The sequence below is a fragment of the Panicum virgatum genome, chromosome 4K (genome assembly GCF_016808335.1).
Source record: "Panicum virgatum strain AP13 chromosome 4K, P.virgatum_v5, whole genome shotgun sequence".
NCBI lineage: Eukaryota > Viridiplantae > Streptophyta > Magnoliopsida > Poales > Poaceae > Panicum > Panicum virgatum.
This window is the reverse complement of record NC_053139.1, coordinates 36,776,066-36,794,139: the sequence shown is the minus strand read 5'-3', so window position 1 is coordinate 36,794,139 and position 18,074 is coordinate 36,776,066. Positions and strand designations below refer to the sequence as shown.

Sequence of the window (18,074 nt, the reverse complement as noted above, 5' to 3'; positions counted from 1 at the left end):
TGTCTAGTATGTTAGAGTCATGCATGCTAGGTTTAATTCTCGTCATGATAAATCTAGTTCGGAATTTAAACTTATAGTTGTCTATTTTTCCAACAATCCAAAAATCTTATTATAGGCAATCTGTTGATTTAACAATGACTGGTTTCGCTGAGTCACTGAGGCCAGAAAAGTTTATTGGCGTGAACTTTAAGATCTAGAAGTCCAAGGTTCGCCTTTGGTTTACTGCTATGCATATCTGGGACATGAGACTTGGCAAGCCTGAGGGCGTACTTACTGCTGAAGAGCAGAAGAAGTACGATGAGGCTAATAATCTCTTTGTCGGATGTATCATTAGCAATCTATCAGACGGATTAGTCCGTGTGTACATTGATGAGACAGAGGCGAAGACGCTGTGGGATGCTCTGGTTACTAAGTATGATGCAACAGATGCGGGTAATGAACTGTACCTCATGGAGAGTTTCCATGACTACAGGATGGTGAATAACTGTTCTGTGGTGGAACAGGCGCATGAGGTGCAGTGCATTGTCAAGGATCTTGATCTCCTTAAGTGTCCTATTCCTGACAAGTTTGTGGCTGGATGCATTATTGCAAAGTTGTCTTCCCAGTGGAGGAACTTCGCCACAACTCTGAAACACAAGAGACAGGAGATATCAGTTGAAAATCTGATAGCGACTCTTGATGTTGAGGAGAAGGCTCGGAAGAAGGACGTGCCTGAGAAAGGAGATCAAGGCCAGTCCAGCGCCAACCTGGTCCAAAAGTTCCCACATGGCAAGAACAAAGGGAAGAACAAGCCTAACAAGACCACTACCTTCAAGAAGAAGAAGAACAATGCTTTGGAAAAGTGCTATGCATGTGGTAAGCTTGGACACTTCTCCAAGGAATGCCTAGATCAGGCAGACCGCAGGGCCAAGAAAGCAAATGAGTCCAAGGATGTCAACATGGTGACCATAAGCAACACTGGAGATGGGTACGATAATTTACCTACAGTTCTTTCAATGTTTCAATCCACGAGTTGGTGGCTTGGTACGGATGCTAATGTTCATGTGTGTGCTGACAACACTATGTTTTCTTCTTACTAGACCGTCCAGGACTTCTCCGTGCTGATGGGGAAGGGTTCACATGTTTCTGTTCATGGTGTTGGCACGGTAGATCTGAAGTTTACTTCGGAGAAGATCGTGCAGCTGAGGAACGTGCAGCATGTGCCCACTATCAATAAGAATCTGGTCAGTGGGTCAGTCCTATTCAAGGACGAGTTTAAGGTAGTGTTAGAGTCCAATAAATTTATCGTGTCGAAACATGGACAATTCGTTGGTAAAGGCTATGATTGCGGAGGCTTGTTCTGCTTTTCTCTTGCTGAATTTTGTAATAAGTCGGTGAACCATATTTGTGGCAACGTTAGCGATGATGCGAGTGTTTGACATTCACGTTTATGTCATGTTAATTTTGATTTGATGTCTCGGCTTTCCAGCATGTGTTTAATTCCGAAATTCACCATTGCTAAAGGTTCTAAGTGCCATAGTTGTGTGCAATCAAAGCAACCTCGGAAGCCTCACAAGGCTGCTGAGAAGAGACACTTGGCACCTCTAGAACTCATACATTCTGATCTATGTGAGATGAATGGTGTGTTGACAAAAGGTGGGAAAAGATACTTCATGACGTTAATTGACGATGCGACTAGATTTTGCTATGTTTATTTGTTGCGAACTAAGGACAAAGCGTTAGACTACTTTAAAATCTATAAAGCTGAAGTTGAGAATCAACTAGAGAGAAAGATCAAGCGTCTAAGGTCAGATCGTGGTGGCGAGTATTTTCCCAAAATATTTGATGAATTCTGTGAGGAGCATGGAATTATTCATGAGAGGACGCCTCCCTATTCTCCCGAATCAAACGGGATATCTGACGCTGATGAGCTATATGCCACGAGTGGTTATGTATTTACCCTTGGAGGTGGTGCGATATCATGGAGGTCTTGCAAACCGACCATTTTGACGCGGTCAACCATGGAAGCAGAACTTACTGCTTTAGACACAGCCACTATTGAGGCAGAGTGGTTGCGTGAGCTCTTGATGGACTTGCCTATGGTTGAGAAACCAGTGCCGGCCATCCTTTATGAACTGTGACAATCAAACGGTGATAGTCAAAGTGAACACTGCTAAGGATAATGCAAAGTCATCAAGACATGTTAAAAGACGACTGAAGTCTGTCAGGAAGTTGAGAAACTCCGGAGTGATAAGTGTGACTTATATTCAAACAGACAAAAATCTGGCAGATCCCTTTACAAAAGGATTATCACGGAATGTGATAGATAGTGCGTCAAGGGAGATGGGTATGAGACCCATATAAGTTGCCACAGTGGTAACCCAACCTATGTGATCGGAGATCCCGTGAATTAAGACTTGGGGAGAACAAGCTGATGGTGAATTGAGGAGAGTAATGGTTAAACCCTCTCTAAGAAAAGATATAATACTCTCAGTTGCTGTAAGGCGGGTTGGCTATTTGCCTTAATGTGTTTCTGTTGGCTCTAATGAGTAAAGGTGCTGTCCTACATAGCATTCTTGAAAGAACACATATATGAGTATGATTGTCTAACGTCGCAGTCTGTGAAATTTGGGTGATCTCTAGTAAACTCATGAAGAGACCAGGGAGTACGACGTATATGCTCCACCCGCGGAGAAGGCTACTGGCAGCCATGTACTGGTTATGACTTTGAGTTAAACTTGTTCGCACCAAACTTGCAATTCAAGGCGTAGTCTATTGTTCAAGTTGTAGATAAGTGTAGCTTGGAGCTCTATGTGAGAGTTCAACTTAACAGTCTTCACTAAAACACTGGTATATCAAACAGTAGTGAGAAACAGACAAAATCTATAAATGTGTATTTGAGATCTGGTGGGGGATTGTTAGATTTATGGGCTTGGCCCATATAAATAATCATAATAAATCTCAAAAGCCCATTAGCGCTAAGAAGAGGTACACCATCTATTAGTCCCGTATTGCTAATGGACGAGGGTGTAGGGGATTTTTCTCCCTTTAAATACGGACCACCTCCCTCATGGAAAAAGTGCACCATAAATCGTTATACGTGGAGTCCCCAAGGTTTGGGAATTCATAAGAAGATCTAATCTGAGTTAGGGTTTTGCCTCCTCTCGTTGCTGCGCCGCCACCGTAGTCTTCTCCATCCCGAGTGCCGGCGTGCACCGGCAAACGGGAGAGCAGGTCTCCGAAACCGCTCGCTCTTGTGATCCTGCACCGGGAGAGGGCGAATAAGGTTTTTGGGAAGCGCTAAGCGCGACTGCTCATCTTCTTCGCCACGGCTCGTCCTCCGTCCAAGTCAGGAGCTGTGGCGTACCGTCGTCTGCAACGCCGGTTGCTGCGCTCCGTTCGAAGGACCATCTTCGTCTCGTCTGCACCTTTCGTCTTCCCGGCGGCTCCCGCACAGTACGTATTTTGTGATCAGATCTGTTTCATAATCATGTTTTCTGATATCATGTTTATGATATACGTACTGTCTAGTATGTTAGAGTCATGCATGCTAGGTTTAATTCTCGTCATGATAAATCTAGTTCGGAATTTAAACTTACAGTTGTTTATTTTTCCAACAAGGTTCTCGGATCGTTGGTTTGTGGTGGGCACTGTGTACAAGGGTGGTAAAGGATTCAAAATTTTGAACTAGAAAATCTAAGGACTAGGCTCTAATTTTATATAGTTTTGAGCTAAAAAATTTAAGGACTATATTGGACTGTGAAGAGGGCACTAGGACTATAACCTATTACCACCCCTAATTGTAGATGCAACCATAATACCTTTGCTTTGTCTGATGCAGATCTCGCCTGACACTATCGTGAGAGAGCGAAGGGCTGGAAAGAAAATGATGGTGGTGCACACACATGTATAATTTTCAAGCAACATCATCAACTTGAGCTGTCTAATATAAACGTGGCCAAAATAAGACGCTTACTGGTAAAAAATTGTCTAGCCTCTTGCCAGTGCATAGTGGCGAAGCTATCATGGTGGTGCACTACATATAGAGAGAAGTCAACTTTTTTATAAAAAAACTCATGTGGTGAAAATGAGCTGGTTTTAATAGTAGTAGATCTTATTTCTTGCGTTACCTGGCACAAGTGTACCATACGATTATGAACCACAATACTGCGTGAGTTAAAAAATTCTATATGATAATATAGTTAATTTTATTGAAACCATTCTACATAGAGGGTTGGATGTCTTTATTGGTGTTATATCATATTACAATTGACTAGTAAATTAGCTGGTGCTAATGCTAGGGATATAAAAAAAAACAACACAAATGCAAGACGTTGGCAATGGCACGCGGATCTGGCCTCTCCCCCCTCACCTTCCTCTTCCTCCCCTGCACAGCTATGACCCTGCTCTCTCTCCAGCCTGGCTCTCCCGTGAAGCAGCCTGGCCTGCCTCTCTGCTCGAGCGTGTCGGTCGCTCCCTCCACTCGTGCACGCCGGCGCCAGAGAAGGCACGGCGCGGGTGGGGACGCGGCTGCGGTGGAGGCGTGGGCAGCAAGCGGCGGCCGGCGAGCTGTGAGCGCGCGACGGGCGCTCAGCTACCGGCTGCCAACGCATGATTTGGGGAAGAAGACGAAAAGAGAGGGGATAAAAAAGAGAGAGCGAGAAGGGAATATCGAACCTTGCTCTAATTGGGCGATAGGGAGGAGGGCGCGTCCCCTGGAAGCTTTGAGGTTGGGAGATCTAGAGACTTTGGACCGTTGATGTGCGTTGAAGCCTTCTCAAGCTCATTGCTAGCCTTAGATTTCAATGTTGTCATTTTTCTGGGTTACAATCCTTTGGGTATAGAAGGGCTTAGCTGTCTCTATGGGGTGCAAAATGCAGGATGGACACAACATAATTTAATCCTTCTTTTAGTAGAGGGAGATGATTTCCATCCCTTATTACCGGCCAATAATAAACCCAAGGTTTGTGACCACCGCTGCCTCTCCATCAAAAAATGACCCATAACATCAAACAAATCCATAAGGTAAAAAAAAAAGAATCTTAAACAACAATAAAGGCTAGATAATCAACATGATCTTATGAAGGTACAACTCAGGTGACTTGTTCTCAGCATTTCATTTTTTTACATTTATATATAAACCGTGATTTGGAGCCGCCATTAATCAATTTCTGTATACTGTAGCTATATATGAGCGGGTCGGATCTCATGGGGTAATCTGCGGTTACCGCCCGGTCCACTATCTGACAATCCCAGTTTTGGTCCCACGTCCCAAGATAATATCTCGTGCGGGCACAGTCAAAAAAGGATAAGAACAACCTTAAATAAAGTCATTTCAAACTAAAATATTTTCTGTCAGATGCTTAACAGACCGGTCTGACCTGTCACATTACTTGTTTTTTCAATCTATTTGGACCAGTACTTCTCATCATGTCCTTTTTTCTGAATGTACATGCTCACACCTTCAGCGCGCTATTATGATTGCTGAAACATAATTAGTCGATACTACTATTCCAGGTAGTCCCCATATGATTACAGTGACTAGCTTATTCGATGTTAATACAGGGCCTACTAGTCCCTTTTTTATTTTTTGAGTAGTTAACTAGTTTGATCTTGAAGAGCAATTTGGAATGCAGAAATAATAAACCGGCCGGCCGTTAAATCAACAAAGACAGAATCATTCCAGTGAAGTCATTGTAGAGCTCCTGCATTATTCAACATGTACAAGGACTTAAAGTATAGTTCATATTTAACCATTGTTTAAAAACTTTATCTGTAAAATACTTCAGGTCAAGCACTCGTTCATGAGAAGTTTTGACGACGGTGATCGATCACGACTCGTTTTCACACAAAGCTGAAACACTTCATCAGAGCGCAGCAACACGTTAAGTACAAACCGCTGCAATTTCTCCTTTGTTAACCCAATTCCCCAAACCCACCCACCTCCAGCCCCTTGGAAACCCCACCCCCCACAATTATCACCCTCCCATCTTTTCACCCTGCTCACAGCACGGTAAAACACAAAACAAATTCCCAACCAAAGGCATCCACACTCCCCAGCAAGAAAAGAACACACACAGTCAGAGAGGTTAAAAAAAATTAACCAAAGGGGCAGTAAATACGATACAACCAAAGGCATCCACCACACCACCCCCTCTGCCTTTAGACCGGAACCCAACGAGAGGGTTAAAATTTTAATCCCCGTTTAAGAATCCCAAAACCTGGAAGCGGGCGCTTGCTTAGCTGCTCGCATTTGCGCTGCCACACCCCTCTCTCTCACTAGGCCAGGCGCTTTTACTTTAAACACGGCGCCCCATGCGATGAGGAGGAGCAAGCTTGCCCCTGCCCCCGCTCGCCTAGCTCCCGGGCCTTGTTTGGTTGCGCCTGGCACAAATAGTACAAAAATTTTGACCAATAATTAGGAGTACTAAATAAAGTCAATTTACAAAACTAACTCAACAACCTTGTTCTACTTCACGAGACGAACTTAATGAGACCTTTGACTGCACAATTCGATGATGGTTACTGTAGCATCACTGTAGCCAATCATCGATTAATTACTATCATTAGATTCGTCGTGAAAAATTACACCCATCCATGAAAAGATTTTGCAAATAAACTTCGTTTAGTACTCCATACATGTGAGATTCTTTTCTCAGGAATTGTGTGCTGTACTATGATAGGGACAAACAGGGCCCAGTATCATCAAATGCTCGGGCTTCCCAAGGATTCTGACCAGAGGCGGGGCGGGAAATGACCGAAATACCCCCGGGCTCTGCCGCCGTGGGGGTGTGGTGTGACCTGGGGTTCTGAGGGTAGAAACGGGTGCGCGTTTTGGGATCCGCGAGCGGGTTGGGGATGAGCGAGAGCGCTTTGAGTTATTGGTCGGACGGCGTGGGCTGCGTGTCGCCGCGATCCCTATATATGGGCTTCGGCTCGGCCGTTGGGCCCGTTTAGCCAGAAGCCCATCCCCGCCCAACGCCTAATTTTGGGTAGTTTTTTAATGCGACCGTGGAGAAATGATAAACCGCTCTCTCTCTTTTTTTCCTTCTTATTTTCCGTCAACACCGTACTGTCATGTGGACCGAATGATCATGTTCTTGCTCTCGCTGTAGCCACCAGTTCCTAGTAATCAGAGCTGCCTTTTTTATAATCCTGCTAGCACCGTGTTTAGTTGTAAAATTTTTGGAAAAAGTCTATATCACCCACTCAACTATGGGGTTGGACTACATAACCCCCAAACTATGAAATGGTCTATATCACCCCTGAACTTTTCAAAACTGGTCAAATTACCCCTAAATCAGTTTTGAAAAATCATAGTAAATCACAGAAAAATCATAAAATAAAAAATCAAATTGTGTTAGACTCAAAATGAGTAGATCTACATAATGAATATATAATATGGTATGCTTTAATACAATTTTTTACAGCTATGAAGAAAAACATAGATCTAAAGCTACAGCAAAAAAATATACTAAAGCATACCATATTATATGTTCATTGTGTAGATCTACTCATTTGGAGTCTAACACAATTTGATTTTCTATTTTATGATTTTTCTGTGATTTATTATGATTTTTCAAAACTGATTTAGAGGGTAATTTGATCGGTTTTGGAAACTTCAGGGGGTGATATAGACCATTTTATAGTTTGGGGGGTTATGTAGTCCAACCCCATAGTTGAGGGGGTGATATAGACTTTTTCCTAAAAATTTTAGGGTGTAAAACACTATAGTACTTTCGTTTGTTTTTGATAATTATTGCCCCGTCATAGATTAATTAGGCTTATTAGATTCGTCTCGTGATTTACAAGCAAACTATGTAATTAGTTTTTTATTTCGTGTAAATTTAATACTTCATGCATGCGTTGAAAAATTCGATGTGACGGGAAATCTTGTAAAATTTTGGAATTTTGGATGCAACTAAAAGGGCCTAGGTCATCAAATGCCAGGTCCTTTGGTCAAATGTTAAGTGGCTCCTTTTTTCTGTGCTAGCAGCACATTTGCACTGACAAGCATCAAATGCATCTTTTTTTTAGTAATACTAATCTGATGCATGTTGTATGCTTCTTAACAGATACGACCCCTATTTCCCGGATGAGCCGCAACATTGTACTAGCACTAGTACTCCTACCACCAAAAGAGTTTGAATTAAAAAAAATTGTTACCAACTAATTATATCTCTCCACTACTAAAAGCAGCACTGATACGTGATACTCCATGTTTCGATGTGATCCACCAATAATAACTCGTGAACTGCGCTAGTGATTACTATAGCTGCGATGGAAAAGTGCCCCTGTTCTTCCTTTTTTTTTGAAGTTAACAGCACCCTTGTTCAAGGCCAAAGCTTTCTCACTCCGGCCTAGAAAGACCAGAACAAGGCCGTTTGCTGGAGAGGCTGGCAGGTGGGCCTTGCCGGTGGGGAACCGGAGCAGGGGGTGCTGCCCCCTGTGCATCATTTTATTCGGCAGCTCTATTGGTCTCTAGCTCATTTGTGTTTTTCTCTCACACCATTCTAGCTCTAGCTTCCAGCCATCGGTTAGCCAATAGTATTTTTTCTCACATCACTCCAACCACTAGCTCCAGCTCCAGTCCAGCGAACAGAGTGATGGCTGCAACTTGATAGATGCACGAGGTGGATATCGCCCCGAACACGACCCCACAAAGCCTCCGGTTTGGCCTTGTCACTAGCGCGGTTTTCACGTGCCTGTCCCGGTGATCTTCACGCTCTCTCCCTCCGTAATCCCTGGTTAAAAAAAAAGGAATGCTACCCCTACCTGTATTTTCTGTGACGATGCATTACTGAGATGCGTTTCCATGCGATTTCGTTGTGCAAGGGACGCAAAAGATGCTGCAACAATCAAGCTCCAGCATTGCCTACTACAGTTTTCTGTTGCCGAGAAAAGAGGTCTAAAAAAAAGAGTAAATTGCACCTATCATACAATAATTTGTCAGGTAGATGCAAATTAGTCCAACAATTTGTAAAACGCTCAATTTAGTGCAATAACTTGACAGGTGGGTGCAGATCGGTCCAACAACTTGTAAAATGCTCAACATAAGGCAATAACTTGGTGCATTCACAGTCCAAACATTACATGGCAATGTAACTAACGCAAAGTTTCAATAAAGAATATATTCATGTTAGGACAAATTATTAAGTATTATTTGACCATTGATTTTTATGCTGCGCCTGCGTGGCAATATATTTCGCCAGGATAAAATCCTCATTGTTTAGAAATTAATGTTATGTCTTTACATTAATTATTTTTGTATAGTAATTTAATTTTAATTATAATTTGATATTCAATATTGAAAAATTCACCCTCACTGTTTTTGATATGTTTGATTGTATGCACTGTTACACTAAAAAAGTCAATATATTGATACAAACTATTGATACCTTTTAGGAGCTTGGTACATATATTCGTTAGAAAGGAAAAATAAGCTAAATAAACAGAAACAAAATGAGTATTGTTGAATATATGAGCATTAGCGCAGAAAAAACCTAAAGTTTCAGAGTCTCTCTTATCGACTTCAGTGTTTGAGTGATGCTAATGGTGTAATTCTAAAATTTGTTTGCATTTGAACTAAAAAAATTGTACATAGTTGAAAATCAACAACCAGATCACCATCAACAATTTACATTTATAAAATTTAAGAATTATTGACATTTAATCTACTTTGTTTAATATGTTGCTGTTGTAATGGTGGTTAAATAATATATTATTTTAATGAAACCATAATTAGTTTATTCTGAGAATAAAATTATTGGTGTCCATTGCGATACAAAAATCTATGATCAAATAATATATTCTGATATGAATATACTCTTTATTGTGACTTGACGTTAGCAATATATTATCGTGTAATATTTGAACTGTGATGCACCAATTTACTAAGTTATTGTACTAAATTAAGCATTTTCTAAGTTGTTGGATCAATCTGCACCCAGCTATGAAGTTATTATACTAAATTGAGCATCTTACAAGTTATTGGACTAATTTGCACCCACCTATCAAATTGTTGTATGACCGGTGTAATTTACTAAAAAAGCCACAAGGAAATGCGAAAATCGCTCTGATTTGTGCGCAAGAGTCGTCACGTGATTAGGGTGAAAAGGTGAACACAAATGGTGCCAGGCAACAAGTGACCAAAGCTTCAAATTAGCAGACAAGTAAACTCACTCAGCAACAGTGACACTTCCATCTAATCCTAGGTCCCGACCTACCCTCGAGAGGACCTGTCTTAGGCCCCTCATTAAATACTGCTCCAGCGCCCAAGAACCGCAGATAACACCAAAACGGCCGGGGTTTAACCCACCCCAAATCAGGGTTTATGCAAAGCAAGGCAGCAATTACCACTAGTTCCCCTCTTCTCCTCCAATCCATCGTCTCCTTGCGCCGGAGCAGTGAGTCAGTGAGCGCCCAACAACTGAGCTGAAGGCTGAGGCGAGGAGGAAGAGGGAGCTGCAGAGAGACGCCAGCCACGGCCTCCATATGCTAGTTGGGTGCGGCACAAGCAACTGTGCCTGAAAGAGAGCGAGCGACCTCCACCTCGCCACTGCTTCCCCACGCCGCGGTCCGACGACCCCCCACACATGCCCCGGCGTCCGCCTCGTCCTTCTCCCTGACTCGCTCGCCGCCTCTCCTCCCGCCCGCAAGCGATCGACCGGACGACCGCGCGCCGCTCATGCCGTGAGCTCGCCTCGCCGGCCGCTCGCTCTATCGGAGTCTCGGTTTGGGGGCAAAAGTCGTCGCCTTTCCCGGTTCCCGCGGCGGGGGTTCTTGATCGAGGCGGGCGGCAATAATGGCGGCGCTCCACTGGCGGGCCCGGCTGTTCTCCTTGGCGGTGGCCGTGGCCGCCGCGCTCGCGGCGCTGTTGGTGGCGGGGCCGGCCGCGGCGCTGTCGCCGGACGGCAAGGCGCTGCTGTCGCTGCTCCCCGGCGCGGCGCCGTCGCCCGTGCTGCCGTCGTGGGACCCCAGGGCGGCGACGCCGTGCTCGTGGCAGGGCGTCACGTGCTCGCCGCAGAGCCGGGTGGTGTCGCTCTCGCTGCCCAACACCTTCCTCAACCTGTCCGCGCTCCCGCCGCCGCTCGCCGCGCTCTCGTCGCTGCAGCTGCTCAACCTCTCCACCTGCAACATCTCCGGGGCCATCCCGCCGGCGTACGCGTCGCTCTCCGCGCTCCGCGTGCTGGACCTCTCCTCCAACGCGCTCACCGGCGACATCCCCGGCGAGCTCGGCGCGCTCTCGGGGCTCCAGTTCCTGCTCCTCAACTCCAACCGCCTCACCGGCGGCATCCCGCGCTCGCTCGCCAACCTCTCCGCGCTCCAGGTGCTCTGCGTCCAGGACAACCTCCTCAACGGCACCATCCCGGCGTCGCTCGGCGCGCTCGCCGCGCTCCAGCAGTTCCGCGTCGGCGGCAACCCGGCGCTGTCGGGCCCCATCCCGCCCTCGCTCGGCGCGCTCTCCAACCTCACCGTCTTCGGCGCCGCCGCCACCGCTCTGTCCGGCCCCATCCCGGAGGAGCTCGGCAACCTCGTCAACCTCCAGACGCTGGCGTTGTACGACACCGGCGTGTCCGGCCCCATCCCCGCCGCGCTCGGCGGCTGCGTCGAGCTGCGCAACCTCTACCTCCACATGAACAAGCTCACCGCCCCGATCCCGCCGGAGCTCGGCCGGCTGCAGAAGCTCACCAGCCTTCTGCTCTGGGGGAACGCTCTCTCTGGGAAGATCCCGAAGGAGCTCTCCGACTGCTCCGCGCTGGTGGTGCTCGACCTGTCGGGCAACAGGCTCACCGGCGAGGTGCCCGCGGAGCTCGGGCGGCTCGCCGCGCTCGAGCAGCTGCACCTGTCGGACAACCAGCTAACGGGGCGCATTCCGCCGGAGCTCAGCAACCTGAGCAGCCTCACCGCGCTGCAGCTCGACAAGAACGGCTTCTCGGGCGCCATCCCGCCGCAGCTCGGGGAGCTCAAGGCGCTGCAGGTGCTCTTCCTCTGGGGCAACGCTCTGTCCGGCACGATCCCGCCAGCGCTGGGCAACTGCACCGAGTTGTACGCGCTGGACCTGTCCAAGAACCGGCTCACCGGCGGCATCCCCGACGAGGTGTTCGCGCTGCAGAAGCTCAGCAAGCTGCTGCTGCTCGGCAACGAGCTCTCCGGCCCGCTCCCGCCGAGCGTCGCCGACTGCGTGTCATTGGTGCGCCTCCGGCTCGGCGAGAACCAGCTCGTCGGCGACATACCTAGGGAGATCGGCAAGCTGCAGAACCTGGTGTTCCTGGACCTGTACTCGAACAGGTTCACGGGAGCGCTGCCGGCGGAGCTCGCCAACATCACGGTGCTGGAGCTCCTCGACGTGCACAACAATAGCTTCACCGGCGGCATCCCGCCGCAGTTCGGGGCGCTCATGAACCTGGAGCAGCTCGACCTGAGCATGAACAAACTCACCGGCGAGATACCGGCGAGCTTCGGCAACTTCAGCTACCTCAACAAGCTCATCCTGAGCGGCAACAATCTGTCCGGGCCATTGCCCAAGTCGATCCGGAACCTGCAGAAGCTGACCATGCTGGACCTCAGCAACAACAGCTTCTCTGGCCCGATACCGCCGGAGATCGGCGAGCTGTCGAGCCTGGGAATCAGCTTGGACCTCAGCTCGAACAGGTTTGTCGGCGAGCTGCCGGAAGAGATGTCCGGCTTGACGCAGCTCCAGTCCCTCAACCTCGCAAGCAACGGCCTCTACGGAAGCATCTCGGTCCTGGGCGCGCTCACCAGCCTGACATCCCTCAACATCTCCTACAACAACTTCTCCGGCGCGATCCCGGTGACGCCGTTCTTCAAGACACTATCGTCCAACTCCTACATTGGCAGTGCCAACCTCTGTGAGTCTTATGATGGCCACACCTGCGCGTCGGACATGGTTCGCAGGTCGGCCCTGAAGACGATCAGGACAGTGATCCTCGTCTGCGCCGTTCTTGGGTCAGTCACGCTGCTGCTTGTGGTGATTTGGATTCTGATCAACAGAAACAGGAAGCTTGCAGGCGAGAAGTCGATGAGCTTGTCGGGTGCTGGCGGTGATGATTTCTCTAACCCCTGGACGTTTACGCCATTCCAGAAGCTCAACTTCAGCATCGACAACATCTTGGCATGCCTAAGAGACGAGAACGTGATCGGCAAAGGTTGCTCTGGGGTGGTGTACAGAGCTGAAATGCCCAATGGGGAGATCATCGCGGTGAAGAAGCTCTGGAAGGCCGGCAAGGATGAGCCCATCGATGCCTTTGCAGCTGAGATTCAGATTCTGGGCCACATTAGGCACCGGAACATCGTGAAGCTGCTGGGGTACTGCTCCAACAGGTCCGTCAAGCTCCTGCTCTACAACTACATCCCCAATGGCAACCTGCTGCAGCTCCTGAAGGAGAACAGGAGCCTGGATTGGGACACCCGGTACAAGATCGCTGTCGGGACAGCGCAGGGGCTGGCCTACCTGCACCATGACTGCGTCCCGGCGATCCTCCACCGGGATGTCAAGTGCAACAACATACTGCTCGATTCAAAGTATGAGGCCTACTTGGCTGATTTTGGACTGGCCAAGCTGATGAACTCCCCCAATTATCATCACGCCATGTCGCGCATTGCGGGTTCCTATGGATACATTGCTCCAGGCAAGTATTTTTTTTAACAGCTACTTAGTACTACTAATAATCTACATTTCTATGTTCTTACTTCCTCAGCGTTGAGACCATAGTAGTGTAGAATATCAGCAACACCAATTAATGCCACAGCTCAGTGATTCTTTGGGAAATGCTGCTGCTAAGCAAGAATCTTTGACCTTTAGTTGCTTCGAGCAATGTTAGCCTTGTAACCTTGTTCTGCATCCATGTCCATGACTCAATTGCTTATAGCTTAAGCTGGTAACAGTGATCACTCTTGACTAGTACACTCGAAATGAAGTTGCACCTGTCGAGGTTGTACATACCACACCACCAGTTCCTCACATCACAAGCATCCTTGTCAATTGGAATTCGTCTGCTGACTCGATATTGTTTTTGTTCCGTCACAGGATAATGTTAATAAGTTGCTTGATTGCTAACATTTGCCTGATGTGTGTTCCAGAGTACGGGTACACGAGCAACATCACGGAGAAGAGCGACGTGTACAGCTACGGCGTGGTGCTGCTGGAGATCCTGAGCGGGCGGAGCGCGATCGAGCTGGTGGTGGGCGAGACCAGCCTGCACATCGTGGAGTGGGCCAAGAAGAAGATGGGCAGCTACGAGCCGCCGGTGAACATCCTGGACCCGAAGCTGCGGGGCATGCCCGACCAGCTGGTGCAGGAGATGCTGCAGACGCTGGGCGTGGCCATCTTCTGCGTGAACGCAGCGCCCGCGGAGCGGCCGACGATGAAGGAAGTGGTGGCGCTGCTCAAGGAGGTGAAGAGCCCGCCCGAGGAGTGGGCCAAGACGTCGCAGCAGCCGCTCATCAAGCCAGGCAGCCAGCAAGGGTGACCGCCTGCCAATGGCGATGCCCGGCGGACATTATCGGAGGAGGTTCTCTTTTGGATGGTTGCACATCGTTGGAGATGAAGAGCTAGCATTGGTTGTAGCGAGGTTCAGTGATACACATGCAGATTTGCAGGTAGAAGTGGAGACGAGAAACAGGGAGAATGGAGTAGGTTTTTGATAATTCAGGTCTAGCTTAGCTTTGGTTAGGCGATTCATGTACAGTTCCAAATGGTCTCGCAGCCCGGTTTGCGGTTACTTGGAATGGGAAAATTTCTGGGTTGTAAGAAGCTTTTGCAATACACCACCTGTGTCTTCGTTTTTTTCCTTTTTTTTTTGGCCTAGTGCAGGATGCTACTGATGTTGCCACAGGAAGTGATAGCTGTTCAGGGGCTTATTGCATCACAGATTTCACCACAGTGCATAGCATGAGAAGCTTAACCTTACATGCACTGGCCAGTTTCAAAATTCACTCATTCAAGATAAGAGAAACGAGGCAGCTGGCTGAACCAGCAGTACAGTAGTACTAAACAAGATTAGGCTGCTCATCTCAGTAGGCCATAAGTCTACATCCACTCTGTTTGCTGCAACCAGTTAACATTATTTTTTTCCCACACCAAACCAGTACTAGCCAGCCAGCAGTATTTTTCTCACAACAAATCAGCATCAGCCACAGCACAACGAACAGAGTGATCGTAGGTGAATGAGTTGCTTCACATGGCATTTCTCAGGTGATGGAACGGGAAATCATGGGCCACTCTTCTTCTTCGGCTTCGTCCATGGCCGGACCACTCTGAAGCATGGGCTGTGGGACAGGACCACTAGGCTCCTTCCCTCTTCCGCGCGCCTGTCCCCGTCCGGCCGTCCGACATATGTGTCTGCCCGCCTGGTTGAGAGGCGCGGCCACGACCGGGCGCGGCGACAGCTACGTCTGCACCGTTCATTGGCAGCTATTCTGCTGGTTCCCTTTCATCTAGTCACAGATGAAGAACACATGCTTGAAGGTCCGGACAGCAACTGAATCCTGAAACGCCTGATCACATTTTGGCAGTTTCTAGTTTATCTTGTAATTAGGGCAAGATATTTTTGTTGGTTTGGTTTGTTGCAAATCAGATGATTTTGTGTCTTGATTAGCCCAAAGGTTTCCCTTTTTTTACAAAAAAGAGTCTAAATTACCTACATCTGTAACCAAAGTTCGGATAACCTCCTAAACTATCGTTTGGTTCATTTTAAACTCCACCCCCTCCCCTCCTCCAAAAAAAATTATGCCTTTTGGTTCAAATTATCCCATAATACAATTTGTCTTTTTTATTTTTTCATACATAGGCGGAGTTTTAAGTTGAAAATTTACAAGATGATAGTACACATCACAATGCATATTAGAACCATATTTTTTTTAATCATTAGCTTGATAGCTTAGAATATTTACTAATAAATTAAACATTGGAGTTCAAAATTATATGAAAACTAACAATGAAAAATTATAATATTTTTTAAAATATGCATTGTGATGTCCACTACTACCCTGCAAAATTGAAATTAAAATTCAACTTGTGTATGGAGAAACAAAAGAGACAAATTGTATTATGGGGTAAAATGAACTAAATGATATAATTTAGAGGATAAAATAAACAATTTATAATTTAGAGGGTTATTCAGACTTAGGCTGGGAGTAAATTGAAGTTTTATGTTTTTTTATCGATGTGCTTGTAAGGATAGATCTACAACTACAAATTCAATCGTCGCTTCCTATTTTTATGCAAGCAGCGGGACGTCATTAGCCTTAAGATAAATGTGACAATGAGAGATATGACCAACAACTGAATAAATTATTAGTCTTGCTTTAAAGTACTGTATAGGTACGTCCCACTTTTCTTATATTCTTTCATTTTGTTTCTACTATCCCGCTCGTTTGGTCATTCGCCTCGCTCCTGGCTCCTGCAACTAACTAGCGTTTTAGACCCTGATTGATGTTTTGCCTTGATCTGAGTTTTACGTTTTTCTTGGATCTTTGCCTGTTCCTTTTTTTTAGTGGGGAGTGGATCCTCCCGAACTAGGTTGATATAGAGAAAGTTTTACACACGCCATACGGCGGATCGAGGAACCACACATGCCTGCCTATAGCATCATACAAAGAACTCTTTGCAAGACTATGAGCGTCCACATTTGAAGCTCGACTGTTCCTTCTGATCTTGGATCAGCTCGACTGGGCCGGGCCTGTGGACCACCGCTGGCCTGATCGCGTTTTTTTTTCTTTTTTATATTTTTTAAAAATAAAAATTTCAAAAATATATGTCCGTTTTGAAATATTTCAAAAATACCCCCGGTCGCCCCCCATAGGGCGACAGACCTTAAGTGTAATTTTTTTTCTTCAAATTCGCAACGAGGTCCCTGAAAAAAAACGGCCTGTCCCCCACCCCTGGGGCGACAGGGGCCTGTCGCCCATTGGGGGGGCGACAGGGTCCCCTCCCCCTATATAAGCCCTGGCCGCCATATGCCGTCATTCCCTTTGTCATTTGAGCCAAAAAATTCAGGAAAAAAGAGAGGGGTGAAGAGAAGAAAAACGGCGAAGCTCTGTCGAATTGCGTACTTGTGATCTACCGGTAACTTCCGTATGAATCCATTGATATTGTATAATAATTAAATTTAATTAGCGGATTAGCTGAATTAGATTTGGTGCTTTAGAACACTCGTTTAGTATTACAATTTCAGTACTATTACATACTTGTTTTTAAATTAATTATGAATTAGAATAGAATTATGAAAGTACCTTATTGATATTGCAGCATAAGGCAATGGCTGCCTACAATTGTGGAGGATTTTCATGGACCGAAGAAAAATCTAGTATAATACTTGATATCATGACCCATCTTGTTATCAGTAAGAAGTTGGTTCCGTTAGCAGATGGTACGATAGAGATGGTGTTGTCCAAAGTAGTAGAGTTTAAAGATTTCACATTATTTTGAAGTATTACGACGCAAGATGTAAAGGGACACCTGCTAGAACGTCAGAAAATATACATGAGAGTATGTGAACTAGCGAATCATCCTAATATCATTGGATTCTTACAAAGTGCTTGTAAGATATGGATGCGGCCAGAGGTGTATGAGATGCACATTAAGGTAACTCTCATTCAGTTGTAACCCGTCCGTCATTTCGAATCCATATTTATAAAACAGTAACATTATTTTTTAATTATATGCTAGGATTACCCCGAGGACACGGAGTTGATTAACGAAACGATACCAAATTTCCGTAAATTGGTATGTATCTTCGGTGGTGGACTTATGCCGCAAACTAGACGAAGGAGGCGGATAAGATCTTCGGGTGATTGTACTTGGCCTGCGCAAGAACAGATGCCCGTAGGTTCATCGAGTCATGCTTCAGCACCTCAACCACCAACTTGTGTTAACTGGGATGACGACATGGATGACTTCATGCCCCCCCAAACCATGGCCTCCAACACATGATGTTCCTCCCCCTGTACATGAACCTGGAATCAGAAAGGAGATAAAGGGAAAGGCAAGAGGTTCGTCAAGTCATGTTGCACCACCTGCAGCGCAAACTTGTGTTAACTGGGATGACGACATGGATGACTTCATGCCCCCC

The 18,074-nt window shown here is 46.5% G+C and overlaps 1 protein-coding gene across 1 annotated transcript; it reads left to right on the top strand.

The window, feature by feature from the left end:
• The first annotated feature begins 10,276 nt into the window (after nucleotides 1-10,276).
• On the top strand, nucleotides 10,277-14,792 carry LOC120703786 (LRR receptor-like serine/threonine-protein kinase RGI5). Its single transcript, XM_039987957.1, has 2 exons — nucleotides 10,277-13,631; nucleotides 14,083-14,792. Exons 1-2 carry the CDS (start codon nucleotides 10,784-10,786, stop codon nucleotides 14,469-14,471), a joined length of 3,237 nt encoding a protein of 1,078 aa, XP_039843891.1. The 5' UTR covers nucleotides 10,277-10,783; the 3' UTR covers nucleotides 14,472-14,792.
• The last annotated feature ends 3,282 nt before the right edge of the window (nucleotides 14,793-18,074 follow it).

Coding starts and splice junctions, on each gene's coding strand:
- LOC120703786 (XM_039987957.1), top strand. CDS start 10,784: ATGGCGGCGCTCCACTGGCGGGCCCGGCTGTTCTCCTTGGCGGTGGCC. Junction 13,632..14,082: donor CTATGGATACATTGCTCCAG/GCAAGTATTTTT, acceptor TGTGTGTTCCAG/AGTACGGGTACACGAGCAAC.